General features: G+C 43.2%; 1 protein-coding gene across 3 annotated transcripts in view; it reads right to left on the bottom strand.

The window, feature by feature from the left end:
- Positions 1-27,637, bottom strand: part of LOC141047089 (uncharacterized) — a 559,273-nt gene that overhangs the window by 94,936 nt on the left and 436,700 nt on the right. For all 3 annotated transcript variants that reach the window (XM_073542047.1, XM_073542048.1, XM_073542049.1), the window contains 4 exons: positions 12,721-12,870; positions 12,412-12,591; positions 12,205-12,328; positions 12,029-12,123 (listed from right to left, as the gene is read on the bottom strand). In XM_073542047.1, the coding sequence (XP_073398148.1) occupies positions 12,029-12,123; positions 12,205-12,328; positions 12,412-12,591; positions 12,721-12,870 (549 nt within the window). The remainder of the gene's footprint in view (positions 1-12,028; positions 12,124-12,204; positions 12,329-12,411; positions 12,592-12,720; positions 12,871-27,637) is intronic.

Below are 27,637 nucleotides of genomic sequence, written 5' to 3'. Positions count from 1 at the left end.
ATGGCTAAGTGTGCGAGTCGCATATGTACCTGGGGGGGGGGGGGCGCCAAACCAAATTCTTGCCCCGGGTGCCAGGAAGCCTAGATACGCCTCTGTTTTCAGCATCCAGGCTGACCACAATAGACTCCAAACAGCCATGAGAATTTCCTTAAGAGTTAGCTCCCAAAGCTTTCCATATGTTGCATGTTATGGATTTACATTGACAAACCCAATTTGTTGAGGCATTATCAGGTTGGGGATTATTTTTTGGACTCTATTTGCTAGTATTTTAGTGAAAATTTTAAAGTTGGAGTTTAAAAGTGAGATTGGTCTATATCCTTTCATTGGTAAAGGATCTTTGCCCGGTTTGGGGAGCACCATTATATCTGCTTCATTGAAACGTTCTGGGGGGGGGGTTCCCGATCGAACAAACTGATTAAAGACTTCACAAAGATGTGTCCCTATACTTCCAATATTTTGTAAAAGTCACTGCTATACCCATCAGAGCCAGGAGATTGGAGAGCTTCAAGGAGCTAATAGTTTGGATGACTTCTGAAGGGGATATAGGAGCGTTAAGGATTTCCCTATGTTCCTCTGTTAGTAAAGGTGCCACTTCTGTTTGTATAAAGTTTAGAATATCGTTCGCCTCTCTTTTCTCCGCTTTGTACAGGGAGCCAAAAAATGATCTAAATTCCTCTACAATCTCCTCATTCTCTGTCAACACTCTGCCCTCTTTGGTCCAAATTTTGTGAATCCTTGTGGCCTTTCTGTATGGTCTAGTAAGAGACACAAGTAATTTGCCAGGTTTATTGCCCCATTTAAAACATTTTTGCTTTTGGAGATCAATACTATAAGTTGTCCATTCATGAGCTAGTGCATCCGCTAATTCCTTTACCTCGATATATTGTTTTTTCGTGAGGGGTGAATTATTAAGTTTAAGATTTTTATATGCTAAAGTTAAAGCCCTCTGCGCTGCCAGAGTCCGCTCCTGCAACTGTTTTATTTATGACATATATACGCAATTATTTGCCCTTTCAACACTGCTTTAGAGGTATCCCAGAAAAGAATTGGTGTTTCACAGTGTATTTGGTTATCAGATTTGTACGTATCCCATGAGAATTGTATGAATTTTTTGAAATAATCTGAGTGATATAAGTATGATGGAAACTTCCATTTCCTATGAAAATAGATTGGGTTAGTTTTAGGCTGAACGTTATTGGTGCATGATCTGAGATGTGCACATTCAGAAATTTGGTATGTGTGATTCTTGGCATGAGTGAGGTGAACAACCAGTAATCAATTCTAGCATGGGAGTTGTGAACACGTGAATAGTGAGAGTAATCTCTCAACAGGGTGTTGCACTCTCCAGACATCCAACAATCCCAGATGATCAAAAAAAGATTGTATTAGTCTCCCTTGCGTAGGTATATGAGATTGAGAATTAGATCTATCCATCTCGATGTCATGCACCTCATTAAAATCGCCACCCACAATCATATGGGAGGTGTCCCAACCTGCAATCTGTTTTAGCACATTAGCCTGAAAGAGCGGATCCGACGAATTTCACGCATAAATATTAATTACACTGTAGGTTGTCCCCTCTATAACCAGCTTAACGCAGACAAACCTCCATGAAGGATCTTCTACACATCCACCATCTCATGGCCAATATTCCTGTTGATCATAATAGCGACACCCCTCTGTTTTTTAGTAAAAGAAGCTTCTGCAGATACCATAAAATTTTTGGCTGGAAAACACCGGATGGTTGCCCTTCACCCACTGAGTCTCCTGCAAAAGTACAATATGAAAATTTTCTCGATGCAGATAATTAAAAATTTGTTTTCCTTTTGACCAGGGAAGTTTCAAGGACAACCTCCAGAGCCTTCACTGGGTCATCAAAAGCCCAGATTTTCCCAGATAGGTTAAAGCGCAGTATCGCAGGATACTGTAGGCCGAACCAGATGTTTTTGTAGCCAGCAACTTACACACCGGGTTGAAGGCCCTGCGTCTGGTCATCACCATGGCCGAATGGTCCTGAAGCATCAGAACTTTGTGCCCTTCGTAGGATAGGTGCGCTTTCTTCCTGTAAGCAGTGAGTAGACAAATTTTGTCTTGAAAGTCAAGGACCTTGAATATCACCGGTCTGGGTCTGGCATTGTCTTTACCTCTGCGGGCGTACTCTATGTGCTCTCTCAACTGCCATTGAACCTGATGTTAGGTGAATGTCCAAGGCTTCCGGCAGCCACTCAGATGTTAATTTTAGCAATTTAGAGGGATGTATGGACTCCAGTAGTGTTAGGAACGGCGGAACGCACTAAATAAAAATAAATAATAAAGTGCGTTCGCTGCTCGGGGTGGTGCAGTAGGTGTAACAACCGCTGCTGAGTGATGACAAAGGAGCAATATGGCGGTATGATACACACGGGTTCAAGTTCACCCGGAGTGCGCAGAGCGGGCTCTGTTCACACACAGAGGTGCCGCAACAAAAACATACAAAACACTGAACCTGTTAGTGACACAGGCTTCAGGTAGCATACAAACACTGAACCTGTTAGTGACATAGGCTTCAGGTAAATGCACACACGGTATCTGGTCACAGGAGCAGGTCCCAAGACAGAAGAGCTGCGTCCCTCTAGACCTACCGTGTGTGCGGCGTTGCCGCTGCCAACGCCAAGAAGGGCTGCAACTGCCGCTCGACGACAAAGCCAGATAGCAAGCGCGATGTCGGATGCTAGCGTAGCAGTGCAGTGTGCACAGTGGCTTAAGACTTGCCACTGACTTCTAAACTAATTCCCTATCACCATGCGTAATATCAGAGGGAAGGGGTTTCATAATAAGTCAGTCATCACAATCATTCATCCATCACCATTCACACATAGCAAGTATAGTTTATACTAGCACATGGCGGAACAGCCATGAGCGCCTTTTATAGCAGCCGGGACCTTCCGCACGCCTCCAGATCTCTGAGATGGACGAATGAGATTTGGAGCAGGACCTGATCACATGACTCCCGATCTCTAATGGGAGATCGTCCCGTGAGCATGCACAGAAGGACAGAAGAACTTAGCCTCAGGAGAGATTTGCTGCAAGGCAATCTCCTCTGCAGTGGGTAAACAGCAGCAGAATGTGAGGGTCTGGAACCCTGCAGAGAAAAGGCAGAAATCCGACGCCTAACAAGAAGTCCTATCAATTTCAAGTTATTGTGTCTAGGTCAGTTTTCTAAATCGTCCACGATGGACTGAAGCTCTGTGTCGACTATCTCTTTTGCCTCTAGACGTTTTGCCATTTCCCTGGTAACAACCTCCAAATCAAAGATACGTTGTTCGGCCTCATCCAGGCGAGTGCCCTATTAACTTGTGATATTATAGAGTCGATTGAGGTTTGAAGAGTGGCAAATATAGAATCTATTTCGGGCATAAGGATTCCATGATGGCATCCGCTATTGAATGAGAAGTCTCGCTACTGTTATCAGAGGCAGATTTAGGCAAAGATGAGCCTTGTTGGTTTCGACAAGAGGTCCGGCCTCCTTTAGTTTGTTTGCCTATAAAATTATCCATATCCAGCGACAATGGTGATAAGATAGAAGGCGGTGATGTCTCAGTTAAAAAATGTTACATTAGAAACTGCTGTGTAGCATATAACTCCTATATGGAGCGTATAGAATATTAATCTCTTGCTGCTGACCTTTATTTATAGAAGTTAAGTAACCTTGAAAGTCTGAGAGGACTAATATAAACCTCTAAGTTGTAAACAAATTAATGTGTCACTGAGTGAGGACTTCACCTGGTTAAACCGCTGTCAAGGGGTTAATAAAATCAATATCAACTGTCCTCTAGTTCCTGTATTATGTCTGGTCTCTGAGGTAATCCCCTTGTGAATTCTTAGGATGATTTATTGGAACTCTGTAGAGGGGTCTCAGGTATGATATGATAATCCCCTATCATATAGATCTTGAATGCTTTATTGCTTCTGTCACCTCTGAGGGATGGTCAGCAACTTAAAACAATGCAGCTCACAGCCAGCTTGTAGTGCAGAGATGCTGCTGAGGGCTGTGAGTGGCAGGGAGTTGGCATCTGTTGTAGTTAACCGTCCACCATTGCCACTGCACTCACCGCCTCCGGCCCTAGATGCGATAATAGACAGATCTTCAGGGCCTCACTGTTTGTTTTTTCCCCCAGCGGGTGGTCGCTTGTTATCTTGGGACCGCTTCCCTGTCTTCTAATCTAGGAGCAAGGGGATCAAGTGCCAGAGTGTCCCTCTATTTTCACCGCTCACACGCGGCAGGTACTATGTTGACCAGGCATCTCCTGTGCCCGGAGCCTCCCGAGAAGCCTGGAGAGGCAGACCCGACAGATGAGCCCCCAGTCCAGGTATTCCCCCCGCTGATTAACGCTGTTTCTCCGCTCACAATGAAGACATGGCCACGGATGAGAGTAGGCCAGCGGAGAGCTCTGCTAAAAAGCGGCCATTCTTTGGCTCTGCCTCCCAGAAATCCTTTAGTTTTAATTTTTATCCTTTTGTCAGCAAATGCGAGGAATGACAAGAGAAAACCCTTTTTATGAAGATCCAATTTTGCTTAAAACTATTCCAACATTATGAACATAAAAAAAGGCTTCTCCTCTATGTGACATCACTGATGTTTATTAACAGTTGCTTTCCAAGTAAAATATTTCCCACATTAAGAAAATGAAAAAGGCTTCTCCCCTGTGTGCATTCTCTGGTGACTAGCAAAATTTGATTTCCAGTTAAAACATTTCCCACATTCTGAACAGGAAAAAGGCTTCTCCTCTGTGTGAGTTCTCTGATGACTAACAAGATGCTCTTTCCGGTTAAAACATTTCCCACATTCTGAACAGGAAAAAGGCTTCTCCCCTGTGTGACTGCTCTGATGTCTAACAAGATGCGGTTTCCGGTTAAAACATTTCCCACATTCTGAACAGGAAAAAGGCTTCTCCCCAGTGTGAGTTATTTGGTGTGTAACAAGAGTCAGTCTGTGACTAAAACATTTCCTGCATTCTGAACAGGAAAATGGCTTCTCCCCTGTGTGGGTTCTCTGGTGTCTATCAAGAACTGATTTCTGATTAAAACATTTCCCACATTCTGAACATGAAAAAGGCTTCTCCCCTGTGTGAATTATCTGGTGTGTAACAAGACTATCTTTCCAGTTAAAACATTTTCCACATTCTGAACAGGAAAATGACTTCTTTGCTTTAGGATCAGTTTGTTTTTTAATGCCTCTTTGGTGACTTTGATTTTTCTTAGTAGTCGGTAATGAATCTGAAGATGGGACCTCTTTCAAAGGATCAGATGACAGATCTTTGCTGTGAATAGATGATGGTATATCTGGAGTAACAGCATTCATTTCAGTTGTATCTTGTAGGATCTCAAGATCATCAGATTTAAAAATTGAAGATGTCAGCTGTCCCTCCGATCTCCTGGTACAGTCATCTGCTAAGATAAAAAAAACAATTATAATTTTTTAATAAAATATCCTTGCATTTTATATTTTTGAACATTTCTACATAAACGGTCCATAAAAATAGCAAGCCATGTAAAAATCTTTATTTACCAAGACAATGACAGTTCACAGTCTAATAGAAAACCTTATAAGATGAACCAGTAGTGTGTGGTATTCAACGGTTTGGTTTCTTTTTATTCGATATTTGGGAGGCAAAAGTGAACATTCAATATTATGTAGTCAAACATAATACCAATTTTCATCTCACAAAAAACGTCCCCACTCAGGTCCATCATGTGTCAATGGAAAATCAGAGGTTCCCACACTGTTAGTGGCTCAAAGGCTGTTGAAAAGCAACAAGGTTTCTATAAAGCAATCCAGCAATATCCGCTCTCACTTCTGAGCCTTGCGGTGTGCTCAAAGCAACATTTAGGATCCCTGTATTTAGCAATATTATAGTAAGAAGAATCCACTTAGTTTATGGTGTGTGTCTCCTGCAGCACAATCTGGGCACTATGTGTTGGGTAATAAAATGGCAAATGTGTAATTTTCACTCTCCAACATCCACTGCGTGCTAACTTCCAGAAAGTGGCTGAGGAGTCAAAATATTCACTCCTCCTACACACGTGATCAAAATTGTTGGTACCCCTCATTTAATTACAGAAAATCCCACAATGGTCACAGAAATAACTTGAATCTGACAAAAGTAATAATAAATAAAGGACAAGTGTATATTCCAAACAGCGCTCAGAAATAGGAGGAAAGGTGTCCTCCTGCAGGATTTTGTGGTAAGTATACAACAATACTAACGCTAGAAGTAAAACCCTACTGTGAGAGGGTGTCCTTAATTTCACAAAAGTAGCAGTCTACTCATGAAATAAATATGTCAAAATACCACCACATGTATAAAGATGATAATGTGTATGCGTGTAGTTATACACAGAAGCTACAACTACTACTTTGGGTATAGGTTGCTAGAAAAGCTGGGTGCACTGATCCTGCTAACGTCAGGAAAGCTGGGTGCACTGTGTTCAGAGCCGCGGTATGCTTATACAGTACATGTACCAGACTGCCACCACATGTGTATTAATGCTAGTGCATATAATTAAACATAGAAGCTCAAACTATTACCTTGGGTTTTGGTAGCTGGTAGCTAGAAGAATCATAGAATCATAGAATCATAGAGTTGGAAGGGACCTCCTGGGCCATCTGGTCCAACCCCCTGCTCAAAGCAGGATTCGCTAAATCATCCCAGTCAGATGTCTGTCCAGCCTCTGTTTGAAGACTTCCATTGAAGGAGAACTCACCACTTCTCGTGGCAGCCTGTTCCACTCATTGATCACTCTAACTGTCAAAAAGTTTTTTCTAATATCTAATCTGTGTCTCTTCCCATTCAGTTTCATCCCATTGCTTCTAGTCTTTCCTTGTGCAAATGAGAATAAAGTTGATCCTTCTACAATGTGACAGCCCATTAGATATTTGTAGACAGCTATTAAGTCTCCTCTCAGTCTTCTCTTTTGCAAACTAAACATTCCCAAATCCTGCAACCTTTCCTCATAAGACAGGGTTTGCAGACCGGTCACCATTCTGGTCGCTCTTTTCTGAACTTGCTCCAGTTTGTTGATGTCTTTTTTAAAATGTGGTGCCCAAAACTGGACACAATATTCCAGATGAGGTCTGACCAAAGAGGAGTAGAGGGAAATAATGACTTCACGTGATCTAGACTGTATGCTTCTGTTAATACATCCTAGAATTGCATTTGCCTTTTTTGCTGCTGCATCACACTGTTGACTCATATTCAGTCTGTGATCTATTAGTATACCCAAGTCTTTTTCACATGTGCTGTCACTTAGCCCTATTCCTCCCATTCTATATATGCTTTTTTCATTTTTATTGCCCAGATGTAGTACTTTGCATTTCTCCCTGTTAAAAACCATTCTGTTAGTTGCTGCCCACTTCTCCAGTTTATTTAAATCTTTTTGAATCCTCTCTCTCCTCTCTAGTATTAGCTATCCCTCCTAGCTTTGTGTCATCAGCAAATTTAATCAGTTTACCCTCAATTCCTTCATCTAAATCGTTGATAAAGATGTTGAACAATACAGGGCCCAGGACAGAGCCCTGTGGTACCCCACTTGAGACATTCTTCCAACTGGATGTGCAGCCATTTACGACCACTCTTTGGGTCCGATCACTAAGCCAGTTATGAATCCACCTAACAGTTGCCTTGTCCATTCCATACTTAGTCATTTTTTCAATAAGGATTGTATGAGAGACTTTGTCAAATGCTTTGTTGAAGTCAAGATATACTATATCTACAGCATTTCCTTGATCCACCCAATCAGTGATACCGTCATAGAAGGAAATTAAGTTAGTCTGACATGACTTATCAGTTACAAACCCATGCTGACTCTGTTTAATCACTTCATTCTTATCCAGGTATTGACATACAATACAAGAGCTGGGTGCGCTAATCTTGCTGTGGTTAGGAAAGCTGGGTGCACTGTGTCATGCCGGTGTCATGGAAAGGCGTCTCTATTTGTGTGTAGTGGGCACGGAGGTGTCCATCCATGTCAGCATTGAGACACATGCGGCGCCGGTGGGAGGAGTCCGATGTCTCGTTGCGCGGAGACCGCCACCAGAGACACGCGGCAATGCTGTAGAAGCCTTGCAGCCTGAAGGGAGTCGGTGGAGTTTGTTTATAATGTATCAGGAAACTGATACAAAGTAACTATGCTCTGTGAGCTCCTAGCACTGACCTCCATAAGTCCCTCTGTAGCAGCACATAACTAAGGATTCCAGAGGCTTCATGGGGCCAAGTATGTGCAATAATTTTGTACACCAGATGCTGCCCCGGCTGGTGGCAGATCTATGGAATATTATTGCCCAGTGACCCAAGCTGTATAACCACGTCTAATAGGATTTAGGTCAGGGCTCATAGAAGGCCACTTCAGAATAGTCAAAGTATTCCTCTTAGCCATTCTTGGGTGTTTTTAGCTGTGTGTTTTGGGTCATTATCCTGTTGCAAGGCCCATGACCTGTGACTGTGACCATGCTTCCTTACACTGAGTGGCACATTTACCTCTAGAATCATTTAATAATCTTGAGATTTCATTGTACCCTGAACAGATTCTAGACACCCTGTGCCAGATATGCAGCAAAGCAGCCCCAGAACATGAGTCTCCTCCATGTTTCACAGTAGGGACAGTGTTCTTTTCTTGATATGCTTCATTTTTCCGACTGTGAACATAGAGCTGAGGTGCCTTGCCAAAAAGTTCCATTTTTTGCCTCGTCTGTCCATAACACATTCTCCCTAAAGCTTTGTGGCTTGTCAACATGTAGTTTGGCAAATTCCAGTCTGGCTTTTTTATGATTTTTTTTCAACAATGGTGTCCTCCTTGGTTGTCTCCCATGAAGTCTACTTTGGCTCATACAACTACGGATGGTGTAATCTTACACTGATGTTCCTTGAGCATGAAGTTCACCTTTAATCTCCTTAGTTTTTCTGGGCTCTTTTTTTTAACATTCGTATTATCCATCTCTTTGATTTGTCATCAATTCTCCTCCTGCGGTCACGTCCAGAGAGATTGGCTACAGTCCCGTGAAGCTTAAATTTCTGAATAATATGTTCAACTGTAGTCACAAGATCATCAAGCTGCTTGGAGATGGTCTTATAACTTATCTTTAACATGTTTGTCTATAATTTTCTTTCTTATCTCCTGGGAAAATGCTTTCCTTCGCTTCCTCTTGTCCATGTTGAGTGTGATACACACCATGTCACCAAACAGAACAGTGAGTAGCTCTATATATAGGCCCACTCACTGATTCCAAGATTGTAGACCTGTCATAAGCTAATATAGATCCTTATGTAATCAGAGCACCACATAAAGCCCCACCCACAGCCACACCCACAGCCCCGCCCCAGAGCACGAGACTCATTAACTGAAAACTACAAATAAAGATTAAACAACAACCAAAAGACGGATTTCATCACCAGATATCAATGTAATCAGTATAATGGTGCTGACCTGATACAGTTTGTAGATAGCGGTGCACAATGCTGCTGACAGGTTCAGTTTAAATTTAGATCTTAGGCAGTTGGAAGAGGCAATGGAGAGCTTTTTTTTTTATTAAGACTATCAGGGAGTTACAGACTCACATAAGTGAGGCAGGCCAATCCCACCATAATCAAACTATCATACAGAATGAACATGTACAAAAAGACATAGAATAAAAATTATGTTACATCCCCAAAAACAACATATGTATGAGGGGAGAACTCCAACACTAAACCAGACTTGCACTCATTTATAGTGGACCATTGGCGCCACTATGAGTCATGACCAGAAGAGTAGAGAACGTATTAGCACCCCTCATTTCAAGAGATATTGTGCTGTGATCCAAATTCCTTAGGATGGAAAACATAATGGAATTTATGACGTGGAGTGAATCTGTGGTGCCCCTGAGGGTTTAGTCGCCACCGAGGTACTGCACCTTAGCTAGAGGTGTGGTACTGCACTCTCAGGTAAGGAGGGGGCACTATCCAGAACCCACACACTTACATCCAACACTGTACCTCGCAGGGCCCGGTAGTAGCTAGGTAGAGTGTGTGGGTGGAGAAAGTAGAAGGGGAGGAGTCAGAGGGAGTTGTCATGGAAACAGGAGTCAGTTGGAGGGAAGTAGACAGTTGGTGCCGGGGACTGAAGGAGAGAGGAGCATGTCCCTACACTAGCGTAGTGTGAGAGAAAAGAGTAGAGAAGGAAGTGGTCCTAGGGGCACGAGAAGTGAGGAATCCACCCATGGCACTCAAATCCACGCCGACAGCAGTTGGATGGAGGGACCAGGTCGCAGTAGGGGACCAGCCCCAGACTAGTGGAGAAATTGAGTACTCAGCTAGCTAACCGGAGGCTGCGGTATCTGCATGTGCTGCAGCCACATCCCCACACAATCACTGAAAAGTCAGCACTATAGGATCAAGGGGACCAAGAGTACATCGCCTGACAGGATCCGGGGCTGCTGGTTAGGGACACTGTGTTTGAAGGTGCAGGGCAGGAGAGGAGGGAGCCAGTGCAGTGAGACGGCCAGGGAAGGAACATCTGAAGGGGGTTCTGACATGGTGTACCCCAAATAATTTGAGAGCAGGCTGGACCACAGACCCGGAGGACACAGCACCCCGACTGGGGAATGTAACTGGAGAACTGTAATAGTGTGGAAACTGCAAACCGTTGTGTCCTCAGATTTATTTACTGCATCACCTGCTTTGCACCACAACCACCATCATCATCTCTAACTTCTATAACTGCCCTGGGACCTAGCTCTGCTAGTGGAGAGCTGTAACAACTCTGCTGCATCACCAATATTCTCTTTTGCAGTGTCGGCTATCACCTTCATTGCCGAACACGAGTGGCATCACGAATATATTTTCCCATAAACTATTGCCTCCATCTATTATTTACATTGCACGCCCAGGGTCACGGACCAGGTCACCGCTGCCGTGTTATATGCCCCGAAGGACTGAGCGGCCCGGTACCGAGTAACCCCGGCCAAAAAGGGGCTTGCAAACTTATGAAACCAAGGCTCAAGCCATGCAAACACTTCTCCTGCAGGCGTGAATAAATGTATTTTACAGCCATCAGCCACACACAGCTTAGAGATATATCATGGCACAGGTGTAACGTTTACTTGTAGTTTATCACAATGCTCCCTGAAATTTGTTAGTTTTAATACAAGTTGAAAAGTCAGGATAAAGGGAAACTCTGTTATTGTCCAGAAATTCACGCTTGGCCCTCACTGCACTTTTAATGATGTCGATCATAAAGGCAAAGTTTGGCCAGAAAGACTGGACCTGGTCTTATAGGGACCATATGAGCACATTCAGCAGCACAGAAGGGAGAGAAGGTAGATTCATCCAACAAGATATCAGGGATCTAGGAAGCCAACAGCATCGTTATCCTCCACTCTCTCTTACAGACCCATCATAATACTTTAAATTCAAGTGATTTTCTAACTTTTCTGCACATTGTACATACGCTTTCGTTCGGCTTTAGAGTTTTAAGATTTGGGCAGGTGAGGGTCAGCATTTTTATTTCCAGGGGGTAAGTGGATCCTCCAGGTCCTAAGTTCTTCCAAAAAGGGCTTTCAATACCCAAAGTCATTTGAACAGTTTTAGGTGGAGGAGAATGTTGTGGTCAGGAGGGAAAATGGTGATCACACATTTGTGATATGACTGTACTACACGACTAATAAAGCAGCCACAGCGATGACTGAAAAGAATCTGTGACTTCTCTGAATTTAATGGTTACTGCTCACCTGGGTAGTCATACATAGGAATCTCCTGTTCACACCGCTCATCACCCCTCACATATGTCTCTGTAGTATTAATATGGGTCAGATCTTTACCCTGAAACAAATAATGTAAAAGTCACAGATGGAGAAGTCACATCTATGATCAGCTCTAATCCTGCCATCTCCACCGTTCTCATTACACAAGTATAAAACATATAATACTGGTGAATAAAACAAGACTGAGCACAAGACCTTCACAGCCATCTACACATCATAGGGGAGATCTCCTGACACCTTCTCTCCATCTACCTGATGATCCTGAGGAACATTGGGATCTTCTTGTTTATAGTCCTGTAGAAGAGGACGGGGACATCTCTCTGGTGTTGTCATCTTACTGGATAGAACTGGAGGAAACACATACAGGGACTGAATTCATTGATAACAAAGATAATTATAGGCCGTGTGCATTTAGTCCTGTCTATTACCTGGTGATGTGAGGGGCTGGGGAACCTCCATCATGATGTCCTTGTACAGATCTTTGTGTCCTTCTAAATACTCCCACTCCTCCATGGGGAAATAGACGGCGACATCTTGACACCTTATAGGAACCTGACACATACAAAGATACCGTCATCCTCCCGATCCCTTCATAGCATTACTGTATAATGTCCCAATATTCCCACCAGTGTCACCTCTCCTGTCATCAGCTCAATCATCTTGTAGATAAGTGCTAGGATCTTCTGGTCATTGATGTCCTCATGTATCAGGGGGTGAGGTGGAGGCCCCATCATTGGACTCAGGGGTCTTCCCCATCCCTCAGACACAGGGTTCTGACAGCGCTCACTAGAGGTCTTCTTCACTACTGTGTAATCCTGGTTATGGAGACACACATTAATAAATCTCACTACAGACATTTCCAGAGTCCTCACCTCTCCAGTTCTGTCCATCTGTTATTCCCATAGATAAGGATGATGTAATGTGATGTCATCAGAATCTCTCACCTCTCCAGTAAGCCGGAAGAGGATCTCTAGGGAGAGGTGTAATATCCTCTCCGCCATCTTGTCTCTGTCCATATCCATCTTTGATGGGTAATTCAGGAAAATTCTCTTATGTAGAAGATCTCCACTGAGAGGATCCGATATTGTAGAGACCTGAATGAGAAGATGAGCTGATGTAGCATCATAAAAATCCTGTGTAATAATACAATTACTGGAGATAATAAGGGAAACATATGAGATTTATTATTTTACAGTATTTAGTTTCCTTCTTTACATCTACTAATAAAACCTATATATTTAGGCCACAGACAACAAGCAGTTTCTTCCTCAGAGTCGGAAGCTGAATACGTTTCTCTAAGGCCTCTTTCACACTTCAGTCTTTTACAATCAGTCACAATCCGCCAGGTTTTGAAAAAAACGGATCCTCAATTTTCTTTTGAGGATCCGTTTTTTTCCCCCATTGACTTCCATTAATGGCGGATTGCTGTCCGTTGCATCCGTTTTTTTTGAGGATCCGCCAAAAGTTGCTGTCCGTCACCATCCTCAAAGATTTAAAAGCGGAGCTTGCAACGTTTTTTTCTCTGGCGGATCCTCCAGACACTCATTTAACCCGAAATTCTTTCTGGGTGCCGGCCAAAAAAATCTCTCTCTCTCTCTCTCTCTGCCAGCGGTTCCTTTAAATTTCCTCATTTTCAGCATCCGTCTGAAAACGGATCCTGTGCCATCCGTTCACATCAGTTGAGAACGGATCCGCTTGTCTGACTTTTTGACGGATTTGAACTGATGCAAAAAAACTGAAGTGTGAAAGAGGCCTAAGACTCATCTTCCATAACGCTAATTCTCATCTCATTTAAAAACACTGGAACCGGCATTAGCAATACTGCAGGAGATATTAATTACACGTGACATGAGAAATAACTACTTCATGATGAGGACGACATCTTCTATGGCTCTAGAAACATATTTAGCAATTATTTAATATTTAGCATTAGTAATACTGCAGGAGCTATTCATTACATGTGACATGAGAAATAACTACCGTATATACTCATGTATAAGCCGAGATTTTCAGCCCATTTTTTGGGCATAAAGTCCCCCTCTCGGCTTATACGCGAGTCATATACTGGGGGTGGGCAGTGGAGGGGGAGCGGTGTCAGGGACCATACTCACCCCCTCCTGGCACGTCTCTGCAGTCCCTGCTTCTCCCTCTGTCGTCTGCTTCCTGCGTTTAGTGGTCACGTGGTACCGCTCATTAAACTCATGAATATATGCATATTTATGAGTTTAATGAGCGGTACCACATGACCAGCTGAATGCAGGAAGCAGATGACAGAGGGAGAAGCAGGGGCTGCCACTGCACAGAAGACCGTGCGCCAGGAGGGGGACAGAGTAATATTCACCTGTCCCAGTTCCATCGCCGTGCACCGCTGTGTCTCCAGGTCCTCCTGCTGTGATGGCAGAGGGAGCGATGACATAGTCAGTGTGCGCCATCTGCTGAACGTCACTGCAGAGACCCGGGAGACACAGCGGTGGACGGCAATGGAACAGGGACCAGTAAATATTGCAGGTGCAGGGCGCTCAGGACACCAGCACCTTGCCCCCAGTGACAGAGAGGTGAATGTCATTTTTTTTAATTGCAGCAGCAGCAAATAAGGGGTATTTATGGAGAATCTTATGTGGCAGCATTAACCCTTGTGCAGCAGCATATGGGGGTATTTATGGAGCATATTTATGGAGCATCTTATGGGGCAGCATTATCCTTTGTGCAGCAGCATATTGGGGGTATTTATGAATCATCTTATGGAGCATCATTAACCCTTGTGCAGTAGCATATTATGGTGGGTATTTATGGAGCATCTTCTTGGGCCAGCATTAACCCTTGTGCAGCAGCATATTGGGGTACTTATGGAGCATCTTACGGGGTAGCATTAACCCTTGTACAGCAGCATATGGGGATATTTATGGAGCATCTTAAAGGGCAGCATTAACACTAGGCTTATATGTGAGTCAATAAGTGTTCCCCAGTTTTTTGTGGCAAAATTAGGGGGTCGGCTTATACACAAGCATATACGGCACTTCATGATGAGGACGACATCTTATACAGCTCTAGAAACATATTTGGCTGGAGTCCATCACTGATTCCATCCCCACCAGCCGTCTATATGAATGTTTCCCGCCTTCCCCGCACTGTAATCTTCTATCACCTTAAATCTCATGTGATTCACAAACAGAAGTTTGAGGCTTTTATAAAAGCTTTTTTTTGTTGGCACAAACAACGTGGACAGAAATGATCTGATCCCAAAGTTTCCATGTACAGTGTCTTATGGGATTTATTTCTTGCCTTAGGCTTTCCTTTTATAGGAAATACACCAGAACAAAACAGATAAAAGGTTTCAAATGAAAATTGGCTCCAACAGTTCTTGTAAAAATTAAAAAAGAAAAAAAAAGCGAAGACACATTTTATTATTTTTTAACAAGTGAAACTTTTTTTTTTTTTTTACAAATTAACCCTTTTGGGCCCCAGAACATAGATGTACACTGCAGGGACAGCACAGGTGCAGCTGCAACAAAAACCCTGGCAGTTTCATGATTGGAATACAAGGCTAGAAGGAGGATACAACTTATTTGCAAGAAACAGACTTGATAAACAAAGAGGAGGAGGTGTCGCACGGTATGTTATCCGCTTTTCTATCTGCACAGAGATTGAAGCTCTCTGTGGAAACTGTTTTGGTAAGACTACAAGGACAGAATAATTCAAAGGAAACCATTGTAGGCATTTACTACAGGCCACCTGTGCAAACTGAAGATAAGGATGAACTCTTTATGCATCAAATAATAATAATAATAATACATTTTATTTCTATAGCACCAACATATTCCGCAGCACTTTACATTTCAGAGGGGATTTGTACAGACAACAGACATTACAGCATAACAATAATCACATAGATTATAACAAATACCAAGAGGAATGAGGGCCCTGCTTGCAAGCTTACAATCTATGAGGAAAAAGGGGAGACACGAAAGGTGGGTGGTAACAATTGCCCTGATTGTTTGGACCAGCCATAATGTTAAGTGTGTAACAGTACAGACACACAGGGCTAATGGATGCATAAAGCATGTGGGAACATGATGCGGGGAACCTGGTTATGGTAAAACTTTTGACTGTGCCACCAAGGGATAGATTAGGTTAATGTGTTGAGGCGGTAGGCCAGTCTGAATAAATGCGTTTTCAGGGCACACTTAAACTTGTGGGGAATGGGGACTAATCGTATTGACCTGGGAAGTGCATTCCAAAGAATTGGCACAGCACGTGTAAAGTCTTGGAGACGGGAGTGGGAAGTACTGATTGTTGAGGATGCTAACCTCAGGTTATCAGCAGAACGGAGGGCGTGGGTAAGGTGGCACACTGAAACAAGGGAGATGTAGGGTGGTGCTGAGCCATGGAGAGCTTTGTGGGAGAGGGTAATAAGTTTGTACTGGATTCTGGAGAGGATGGACAGGCACAAGGTAGAGGCATCGGTGTAACGATTGGCGGGGAATATGATCCTGGCTGCAGCATTCAAGACAGATTGGAGAGGGGAGAGTTTGGTACGAGGGAGACCGATTAGAAGAGAGTTACAATAGTCGAGACGAGAATGAATAAGAGAAACAGTAAGAGTTTCTGCGGAGTCAACAGTAAGAAAAGGTCGAATTCTAGAAATCAAATAGCCAAGTTCTCCAAAAAAATATGACATAGTGGTCATCAGACAATTCAACTATCCAGACATTTGTTGGGAATCTCTCTCAGGCAAAACTAACTAGGTCAAGCAAATTCTTATCCTATCTTGCTGACAACTTTATCTTCGAAAAAGTAGGAGAGAAAACAAGGGAATCTGCTACCTTGGATCTAATCCTTATAAACAGGGAGGAAATGGTTGAGGAGGTAAAAGTGGCTGGGACCCTAGGAGGTTGCGGTCATGAATTTTGGATAACTAGAGGAGGAAGACCTGTGAAGACTCAGACTTCAATGTTAGATTTTAGAAAGGCAGATTTTAAGGGACTCAGAAATAGAATCGGAGGGATCCAATAGCTGGATATCCTTAAGGACAAAAATGTCCAGGAAGAATGGGAAATCTTGAAAATTGAGATTCTCAAAGCACAATCGTTAACAATTCCAAAAAGAGGGAAGAATAGGAAGTATTTAAGGAAACCAGGATGGATGAACACAAAACTAAAACATGCTAAAAAGGAAGAAAGAAATGGTTATCAAATGGAAAGAGGAAGGCATATCTAAAGAAGAATATAATGCTGTCTGCAGAAACTGCACACTAGCTAAAGAGGACAATGAATTAACCCCTTCATTACCAAGGGTGGTTTGCACGTTAACTCCAGGGCCAATATTTACAATTCTGACGACTGTCCCTTTATGAGGTAATAACTCTGAAGCGTTTCCATGGATCTCGGTGATTCTGACATTGTTTTCTCGTGACATATTGTACTTCATGTTAGTGGTAAAATTTCTTTCAAATAACTTGTGTTTATTTGTGAAAAAACAGAAATTTGGCGAAAATTTTGAAAATTTTCGCAATTTTCCAACTTTGAATTTTTATGCTCTTAAATCACAGAGATACGGCAAACAAAAAACTTAATAAGTAGCATTTCCCACATATTTACTTTACATCAGCACCATTTTGGAACCAAAATTTTTTTTTGTTAGGAAGTTATAAGGGTTAATATTTGATTTCTCATTTTTGCAACACCATTTTACTTTTACGGACCACATCACATTTGAAGCCACTTTGAGGAGTCTATAGGATAGAAAATACCCAAATGTGACACCATTCTAAAAACTTCACCCCTTAAGGTGCTCAAAACCACATTCAAGAAGTTTATTAACCATTCAGGTGCTTCACAGGAATTTTTTGAATATTTAAAAACAAAAAAAATGAACATTTAACTTTTTTTTCACAAAAAAATACTTCAGGTTCATTTTTTTTTATTTTACCAAGGGTAACAGGAGAAATTTGACTGCAAGTGTTATTGTGCAATTTGTACTGAGTATGCTGATACCTGATATGTGGGGGGGAACCACTGTTTCGGTGCATGGCAGAGCTCAGAAGGGAAGGAGCGCCGTTTGACTTTTTCAATGCAAAATTGGCTGGAATTCAGATCGGACGCCATGTCGCGATTGGAAAACCCCTGATGTGCCTAAACAGTGGAAACCCCCACAAGTGACCCCATTTTGGATACTAGACCCTCCAAGGAACTTATCTAGATGTGTGGTGAGAACTTTGAACACCCAAGGGCTTCACAGGAGTTTATAACGTACAGCCGTACAATTAAAAAAATCATATTTTTTCCACAAAAATGATCTTTTCACCCTCAATTCTTATTTTTCCCCAAGGGTAACAGGACCCTAAAAGGTTATTGTGCAATTTGTCCTGAGTATGCTGATACCCCATATGTAGGTGTAAACGACTATTTGGGCGCGTGGCAGAGCTCGGAAGGGAAGCAGCGCCAATAGACGTTTTTGGCTGGAATTGAGATGGGACACCATGTCGCGTTTGGAAAGCCCCTGATGTACCAAAACAGTGGAAACCCCCCACAAATGACATCATTTTGGAAACTAGACCCCCAAGGAACTTATCTAGATGTGTCGTGAGCACTTTGAACCCCCAGTGCTTCACAGAAGTTTATAATGCCCGGGCGTGAAAATAAAAAAAATCGTATTTTTTCCACAAACATGAACATTTAGTCCCCAATTTTTATTTTCCCAATGGTACCAGGAGAAATTGGACCCCAAAAGTTGTTGTCCAATTTGTCCTGAGTACGCTGATACCTCATATGTGGGAGAAAACTACTGTATGGGCACACGTCAGGGCTCAGAAGGGAAGTAGTGACGTTTTGGAATGCAGACTTTGATGGAATGGTCTGCGGGTGTCATGTTGCCTTTGGAGAGCCCCTGATGTGCCTAAACTATTCAAACTCCCCACAAGTGACCCCATTTTGGAAACTAGACCCCCCACGGAACTTATCTAGATGTGTGGTGAGCACTTTGAACCCCCAAGTGCTTTACAGAAGTTTGTAACGCCCGGGCGTGAAAATAAAAAAATCATTTTTTTCCACAAAAATGATATTTTTGCCCCCAATTTTTTATTTTCCTAAGGGCAACAGGAGAAATAGGACCCCAAAAGGTGTTTTGCAATTTGTCCTGAGTAGGCAGATAACCCATATGTGTGGGTAAAACACTGTTTGGGCGCATGTCAGAGCTTGGAGGGGAAGGAGCACCATTTGACTTTTTCAATGCAGAATTGGCTGGAATTGAGGAATTGAGATTAGATGCCATGTTGCACTTGGAGAGCACCTGATGTGCCCAAACAGTGGAAAACCCCCAATTCTAACTCCAACCCTAACCCCAACACACCACTAACCCTAATCTCAGCCCTAGCCCTAATGGGAAAATGGAAATAAATATTTTCTTTTAATTTTATTATTTTTCCCTAACTAAAGGGGTGATAACAGGGGGGGGTTGATATACAAATTTATGACGGTTTTTATATTTGGCAGCTGTCACCCTAAAAGACGCTTTTTATTGTAAAAATAGTGTCATGATCCAAGGTGGATCTGACAAGTAAATGGACAAAGAACTTTTTTCCTTTGGCTTGGTGCCAAAGTGGTGTGATTGCCCCCCAGTGGCCATTAGAATTATTACACATGGTGTCATTTGTTCTAAGTTGCCCCGGTGGTGGTGAGTGGTATTACACTTTAGTTAATGTGCATGTATTACAAATCAGGTGTGAGGCTCTATAAAAGAGTTTCAGGTGTGTTTGATGATCGTTGGTGATATTGATAGTTTGTCATTTGGGAAGCAAGCCTGGGTGATGTAGGAGCTGAACTAGAGTCCTGGGCAGCCCAGCCAGAGGGGTTGAGTCAGCTATGGAGTCTGCAGGGAGTGCTGGCATGGATTGGTGGAGTTCAACAATGGTGTCTGGAAGAAGGGCTGGCATAGCGTGGTGGAGTCGCAGTTTATGGTGTTGGCAGGAAGTGCTTGCATGGCTTGGTGGAGTGGCGACTATGGTGAGAGTTGCACTCAGCATGCTGGACTTGGATGCTGAAGACTGGACTCAAGCATGCTGGACTTGTTGGCAGATAAGTTGGACTCAAGCATGCTTGACTTTTTAGCAGAAGCTGGACTCATCTTTGGGACTCTGTTTACTGGGCAGCTACAACTGGTGGTGGACTCTGCTCCAAGGCGGCACTATGGTGATGGATCCGATTATGGTGATGGATACGGGTTGAGGAGAAGATGCACGCAGGTGGTGGGCTCTGTTGCTAGGAGCATACGCAACAGAGCAAAGCTAAGTGGTGTTTCCCGTTTTGCCATCTTTCCTCATGTGTGTTTTAATGCAGTGGTGGGATTAGTTTCCGCACCGACCAATTCCCTAGGGAGGGTTTAGGTGCAGGGCGAGCTAGGGTTTTTAGGTTCTTGTGCATCGCCCGGTGCGGAACCGGCAGAGGGAATGTTAGAAGTGCAGTGACACTGGCTCAGGGGAGTACAGGATGTCTCCACGTCCCTATTCCCTATCGCAGGGCCCACCATTGTTAATGTTACCCAGGTTTCCCCTTTATTATTTATAATAGTCTTACTGGAGGCGGGGTTTCCAGACTACTGTACATATAACGTGTATTACCTAAATTCGCAGTTGGAGGCGGTGTATCCAGCTGCACGTTTTATTATTTAAATTTGCCCTACTGGAGGCGGTGTATCCAGGGTCACGCGTGTCAAGGGTTCGCCTTGCGGTATTCGCTGCGTCCAGACACACATGACCGTGACAAATAGTTTTTGCATCACCACATATTGAGCTATAATTTTTCCATATTTTGACCCACCGACTCATGTGAGGTCTTATTTTTCGCTGGACGAGTTGACGTTTTTATTGGTATAATTTTCGGGCACGTGACATCTTTTGATCACTTTTTATTCCGATTTTTGGGACGCAGAATGAACAAAAACCAGCGTTTCATGAATTTCTTTTGGGGGGTGCGTTTACATCATTCTGTGTGCGGTAAAATTGATAAAGTGGTTTTATTCTTTGGGTCAGTACGGTTACAGCGATACCTCATTTAGGTCTTTATGTTTTAGTGGTTTTATGCAATGAAAACCATTTTATATAAAAAAATAATTATTTTTGCATCGCTTTATTCTGCGAGCTATAACTTTTTAATTTTTTTGCTGATGACGCTGTCTGACGGCTTGTTTTTTGCTGGACAAGATGATGTTTTCAGCGGTACCATGGTTATTTATATCCGTCTTTTTGATCGCGCGTTGTTGCACTTTTTGTTCGGCAGTATGATAAATCATTTTTTGCTTTTTTTATTTTTTAAGGGGTTTGCTAAAGGGGTTAACTAATGGGACAGTTTTATAGGGCGGGTCGTTACGGACGCGGCGATACCAAATATGTGTGCTTTTATTGTTTTTTTTATTTCCAAAAAATGAATTAGGGATTTTTTTTTTTTAATTTAGCGATTTTTTTTTAAATTTTTACTTTTTTTTAACTTTATTAGGTTGTCCCAGGGGGGACATCACTGTCCTGTGACAGATTGCTGATCTGTCACATCACAGATCACTGTGACAGATCAGCGATCCGTCACAGGCATAGACGCAGACTTCAACATGCCTGCGCTTTGCAGGCACTGAGGAAGCCAGCTCCCTGCAGGCCCCCAAAAGGTCCCCGTCGCCATCTTGGATCTGGGGACCTGCAGGGAAAGAGTCCCCCACAGCAGCGCTGCACATTGCGCTGCTGTGGGGGGCTCAGGGAAGCACGGAGGGAGCCCCCTCCCTGCCGATGCTTCCCCTTAACCCCTGGTACACCGCGATAGTGTTTGATCGCTGTGTGCAAGGGGTTAACGTGTCGGGGGCGGTCCGTGACCGCCCCTGACACATTGTGCCGGGTGTCAGCTGTGAGCGCCGCTGATCGCATTAGACGTACTATTCCGTCCTTGGGACTTAGGTCCCAGGTCACATGGACGGAATAGTACGTCCATTGTAGGAAAGGGGTTAAGGCTTGCAAAAGATGTCAAAAGCAATAAAAAGGATTTTGGGGATATGTCACAAGTAAAACAAAAGTCAAAAATGCTATAGAATTTTTACAGAAAGAAAATGATGAAATGGTAAGAAAGGATGTTGAGAAGGCCAAACTTTTAAATTTCTATTTTGCATCTGTTTTCTCTCAGAAAGGTAACATCAACTGATCTTCGATGTCCTATTAAGGAAATAGAGGAATCCAGGATATCTATAAACAGAAAGATAGTGAGTAAACACTTAGCTAACATAAAATAATTCAAATCTCTAGGTCCAGATGAATTACACCCCAGGGTACTGAAGGAGATGGCAAAAGACATTTTTGAACCACTCTCCAAAATCATTGAAAATTCTTGGAGAAGAGAAGACCCAGAAGATTGGAGAAGAGCAAATGTTGTTCCTATCTTCAAAAAAGGGGAAGAAGGTGGACACAGGGAACTATAGGAGGGTGAGTGACTTCTATACCAGGAAAGATCTTTAAAAAAATTATTAAACATGTATGCAAGTCCCTGGATAAGAAAGAAGGGATTAGGCAGAGTGTTATGGTACTGCAGCACAGGACTATGGTAGGAGGGGGGAAAACTAACCCTGCACTGAGACTAGGCTGATACCTTACAATGGAGTGGGCGGACTCATTCCTTGCGAATAGACCCACCGACGATCCTAGGTTAATCTCAAGCGAAAACCTATAGGGGGAAGGAGATCCCTGAAAGATCTAAGGACTGGGTACAAAAACGAGTCACCTCCTAATAGAAAACAAAGAGAAGGCTGCAGAAACAAACTGAAAACAGAAACTAAGACTTGCAGAACCGGAGGTACCAGTGCTGCACTAATTAAACACACAGAAGGCAAAGCAAAGCTCCAAGCCAGAAATCAAGCGGATTAACACTGTTGTCCAGCAAGGAATTGGAGACAGGTGCAGGTTAATAAAGGGTGATACAATCACCTGACCCACGACAAACCCAGCACCAGTGGGAAAAGACCAGCAGCCAGAACACTACAAGTAAATGGCGGATAATCACAAACTGAACAGATTCTAACAGTACCTCCCCTTTAACGAGGATCCCCCGGATCCTCTAAGTTGGGCCTTATTCGGAAATCTCCTGTGAAAAGCCTTAATTAATCTTGAGGCTGTGACATCCACAGCTTTCACCCAGGAATTGTCCTCGGGACTGAAACCCTTCCAGGACACGAGATACTGTAAGCCTCCTCTGTGCCACTTGGAATCAAGATTGCGTTAAATCTCAAACTCACAGTCCTCATCAATTGGAGGAGGAGAAGGCATAGCCACCTTGTCTGGCATGTCAACTTTCTTCAGCAAAGATACATGGAAAACAACTAATTTTCCAGGAAAAAGGAATGTCTGATCTGACCGCTGCAGAGTTGACAATCTGAACCACTTTGAAGGGTCCTACAAACTTTGACCCAGGGATCTTTAAATGCAGATTCCTAGAGGACAACCAAACCATGTCCCCAACAACAAACCTCGCCTCCCTTCTTCTCTTGTCAAAATATTTCTTAGACCTCCTATTAGCCTGATTCAGATTATGGTGAACACTGGTCCAAACCCTTTCCAAATTTCCAGAAAAAGTCTCCTCTCCTCAGGCACGGCCGACACAATATTAGAAAAAGGACCAAAAGATGGATGCTTCCCAGTACAACAAAAAAAAAAAGAAAAAAAAGGAGAACACTGTCACAAAAGGCATGCCAAAATCGAGCCACAAACTGTGGTCCCCTATCGGAGACAATGTCCATGGGAACATCATGGAGTCTGACAATCTCTTTCACAAATGCCCTGGCAAGTGTCTTAGCGCAGGGTAATTTATTGAACGGGACCAGAGGATACATCTTACTGAACCGATCCACTACAACCCAGCTGACAGAAAAACCCTCAGAGATCAGCAGGTCGGTGATAAAATCCATTGCAAGATGCGTCCATGGGGAACTAGGAACCTCTAACGGGCACAGCAACCCTGTCGCTGGAGAATGAGAAGCCTTAGACCTAGCGCACACGGTACACTGATGCACCCACTTGACGATTTCTCTTAGCCACCCCGGCCACGAGAAACTCCGACCGATTGACTTCCAATAAAAAAAAACAAAAAACAAAAAAAAACAAAGGAGGAACAACATCCAATCTGGGTGAAAAAATTAAATTCCTTTATTCTGCCAACATTACTGATGGCAGAATAAAGGAACTGAATTTTTTCACCCGGATTGGATGCTGTTCCTCCTTCGTTTTTTCTGTGAGTTATGGTTCCTGTTGGGTCCCGGGACTTTTGGAGCGTGCATCCCAGTGAATAATCTGTGTTCTCTTGGCTGCATCTGTTCAATCGACTTCGTAGTCTCGGCAATCCCTGGATGACCCGCCAAACGAGATTCATGACATTCAGTAAACAAAGCTCTCCTCAGAGCTTTAGGCACAAATAATTTCCCATACAGAGTGTTAGTTGGTGCTGCATCCTGGGCTTTAAGAATGCTATTTTCCAACTCAGAACCTAATGCTGCCACCACCACCCATTTCTGCAGAATAGATTCCTCCTTTTCAGTATTAACCACTTGGGAGAAACTTTGAGACAAAGCATCAGTTTTAACATTCTTTGTCACAGTGATATAGGTCACAGAGAAATGGAACCAGGCAAAAAACAATGTCCACCTAGCTTGACAAGCATTCAAACGTTTAGCAATATCCAGATAGATCAGATTCTTATGATCAGTAAAGACTTGTATTGGATTTCTAGCGCCCTCCAAAAATGTCACCAATGCTCAAACACAAGCTTAATAGCCAGCAATTCTCGGTTCCCAACATCGTATTTGAGCTCCGCCTCTGACAATTTCTTAGAAAAGAACGCACAGGCATGTACCCCATCTTCTCCCTCCTGTGACAGAACAGCCCCCACTTCTACTGATGAGGCATTCACCTCTACCAGAAAGGGCTTAGTCTCATCTGTCTGGATCAAAACAGGAGCAGAGCTAAACTTCTCCTTGAGATGCTCAAAGGCCTTAACAGCCTCAGGCGGCCATTTTACAGTATTGGAACCCTTCTTAGTCTGATCATTAAGGGGTTTGGCGATAACAAAAAAATTCTTTATGAACTTTCTGTAATAATTAGCAAATCACATGACTCTCTGAATTGACTTCAAGCATTCAGGTGTAGGCCACTCCAATACTGCCTGAACCGTCACTGGGTCCATCTCAAACCCATCACTGGAAAAAATGTACCCCAAAAAGCTAATTTTCTGTACCACAAACTCGCATTTCTCCAGTTTAGCAAAGAGTGTGTTTTCTCTCAGAATCTGCAGAACCTCGCGGACTCTCTGCCAATGCGACTCCAGATCTGGCGAGTAGATCAAAATATCATCCAAATAAACGATAACAGTCCTACCAATCAACAGCCTCAGAATGTCGTTAATGAAATTTTGAAAGAAGCCGGAGCATTTGTAAGGCCGAAAGGCATTACCAGATACTCAAAATGACCTTCTAGGGTATTAAAGGCTGCCTTCCATTCATCGCCTTCTTTAATCCGCAGCAAATCATATGACCCACGGAGATCAATCTGAGCGAACCACTTGGCAACTAATTGGTTAAACAAATCCGGAATTAGCGGCAAGGGGTAAGGATTTTGCTCAGTGATCTTATTAATCTCCCTGAAATCCAGACACGGCCTAAGACTCCCATCTTTTTTTTTACAAAAAAGAATCCCACCGCCACAGGGGACTTGGAGGGTCTTATATGACCTGCAGCAAGACTATTCCACAGGTATTCCTTTAAGGCCTCCCTCTCAGGAATCATCAGATTAATTAAATGACTCTTAGGGAGAGTAGCACATGGGACGAACTCAATAGCGCAATCGTGATCTCTATGCGGTGGTAGAGCTTATGACTCAAATTCAGAAAATACTTTCCAGAATTCCTGAATGGGTTCAGGTAGCTCCTTTTTTCACAACAGCAATGTGTACATCACAACATTTCCCATAACACCCCTGAACCCAGGATCTTATAGTATTTGATGGCCAGTCCAGTACAGGATTGCGCATTTTTAAACAGGGTAGCCCCAGGATGACTGGAAAAGGCCATTTTTTCAAGTACAAATAAATCTAAAGATTCCTGGTGCTCCATATTCACAATGAGTGGAAACCCGGTGACCTTTCGAGAAACGCACCCATGCTCTAGAGGAGTGTTATCAATCGCCACTACAGGAAAAGGGGATGATAAAAGGTACAGACGCCATCTTATACTTGTCTAGAAATTGTTGATCGATCAAATTCAGTGCAGACCCACAGTCCACCATCAATTGAAAATCCATAGTATGACCATGACAGATAGAATTACCAGGTAAAGAAACTCCTGCGGACCTTAAAAATGCAATACGAACAGGTGGTTTACTCTGACCCTTTTTTTTTCTTTTCCTGATTTATGCGACCTTCATATTGCTTAATAAAATGGCCAGTCTTACCTCAATAAAGACATAGCCCCTGAGAAAAACTTCTCTCCCTTTCCTGGGAACGAGAGGACATCGCCCCAAGTTGCATCGGTTCCCCATAGTCCACGGGTGTCTCTTGAGAGACAGGGCCCAGCAAAATTGAAGCCTTCTCCTCATTCTGTCTGTCTCTCAATCTTCTATCCACCCTGATAGCTAATTGCATGGCAGCCTCAAGTGTAGCAGGTGCAGGTATGCAATGAGTAAATCTTTAACCCTGTCATTCCAACCTGCTAAAAATTGACTTTTGAGTGCTGGATCATTCCAGCTGACTTCTGCAGAACATCGTCTGAACTGGGTACAATATCCCTCAGCGTCACCAGATCCCTGTGTCAGCCATCTGAGGTTAGCTTCGGCTGTTGTGACCCCATCCGGATCGTCATAAATTAACCCCATAGCAGAAAAAAATGCTTCTACTGACACCAAACAAGGGTCATCTGGACGCAATGAAAACGCCCAAACTTGCAGCTCCCCTCACAATAAGGACATAACAATCCCCACACGCTTTAATTCAGCCCTTGAAGACCTGAGTCTAAGCCGAAAATAAAGTAAACATGCATTTTTAAACGAAAACAATTCCTGCCGTTTACCAGAAAAACATTCAGGCAAACCCACCTTAGGCTCTTCAGGGCAGACATCTCTGGCAGTTACGTACTGATGTAAGCTGGCAACTTCCAATGTTAACTTTTGCATGCGTTGAGCGAGGTCCTGAACGCTGTTCATTTTGCAGAAATCCGGGTGGGCTTTTTTTTTTTTTTCTTTTCTTTTAATACTTTCTCGGGCTGGACAAACTGTTACGGTATTGCAGCACAGGACTAGGGTAGGAGGGGGAAAACTAACCCTGCACTGAGACTAGGCTGATACCCTACGATGGAGTAGGCGACTCATTCCCTGTGAATAGACCCACCGATGATCTTAGGTTAATCTCAAGCGAAGACCTATAGATAGGGGGAAGGGGGTCCCTGAAAGATCTAAGGACTGGGCACAAAAACAGGTCACCTCCTAATAGAAAACAAAGTGAAGGCTGCAGAAACAAACTGAAAACAGAAACTAAGACTTGCAGAACCGGAGGTACCAGCGCTGCACTAATTAAACACACAGAAAGCAAAGCTCCAAGCCAGAACTCAAGCGGACTAACACTGTTGTCCAGCAAGGAATGGGAGACAGGTGCAGGTTAATAAAGGGTGATACAATCACCTGACCCAAGACAAATCAAGCACCAGAGGAAAAAGACCAGCAGCCAGAACACTACAAGAAAAAGGCGGATAGTCATTAACTGAACAGATTCTAACAGTCAGCATAGGTTTGTAACTAACAAGTCATGTCAGACTAACTTAATTTCCTTCTATGACTGAATCACTGACTGGGTGGATCATA

The sequence above is a fragment of the Dendrobates tinctorius genome, unplaced genomic scaffold (genome assembly GCF_039654945.1).
Source record: "Dendrobates tinctorius isolate UK_male_01 unplaced genomic scaffold, ASM3965494v1 ptg000126l, whole genome shotgun sequence".
Classification (NCBI taxonomy): Eukaryota; Metazoa; Chordata; class Amphibia; order Anura; family Dendrobatidae; genus Dendrobates; species Dendrobates tinctorius.
This window is presented reverse-complemented; position numbering and strand designations above follow the sequence as displayed.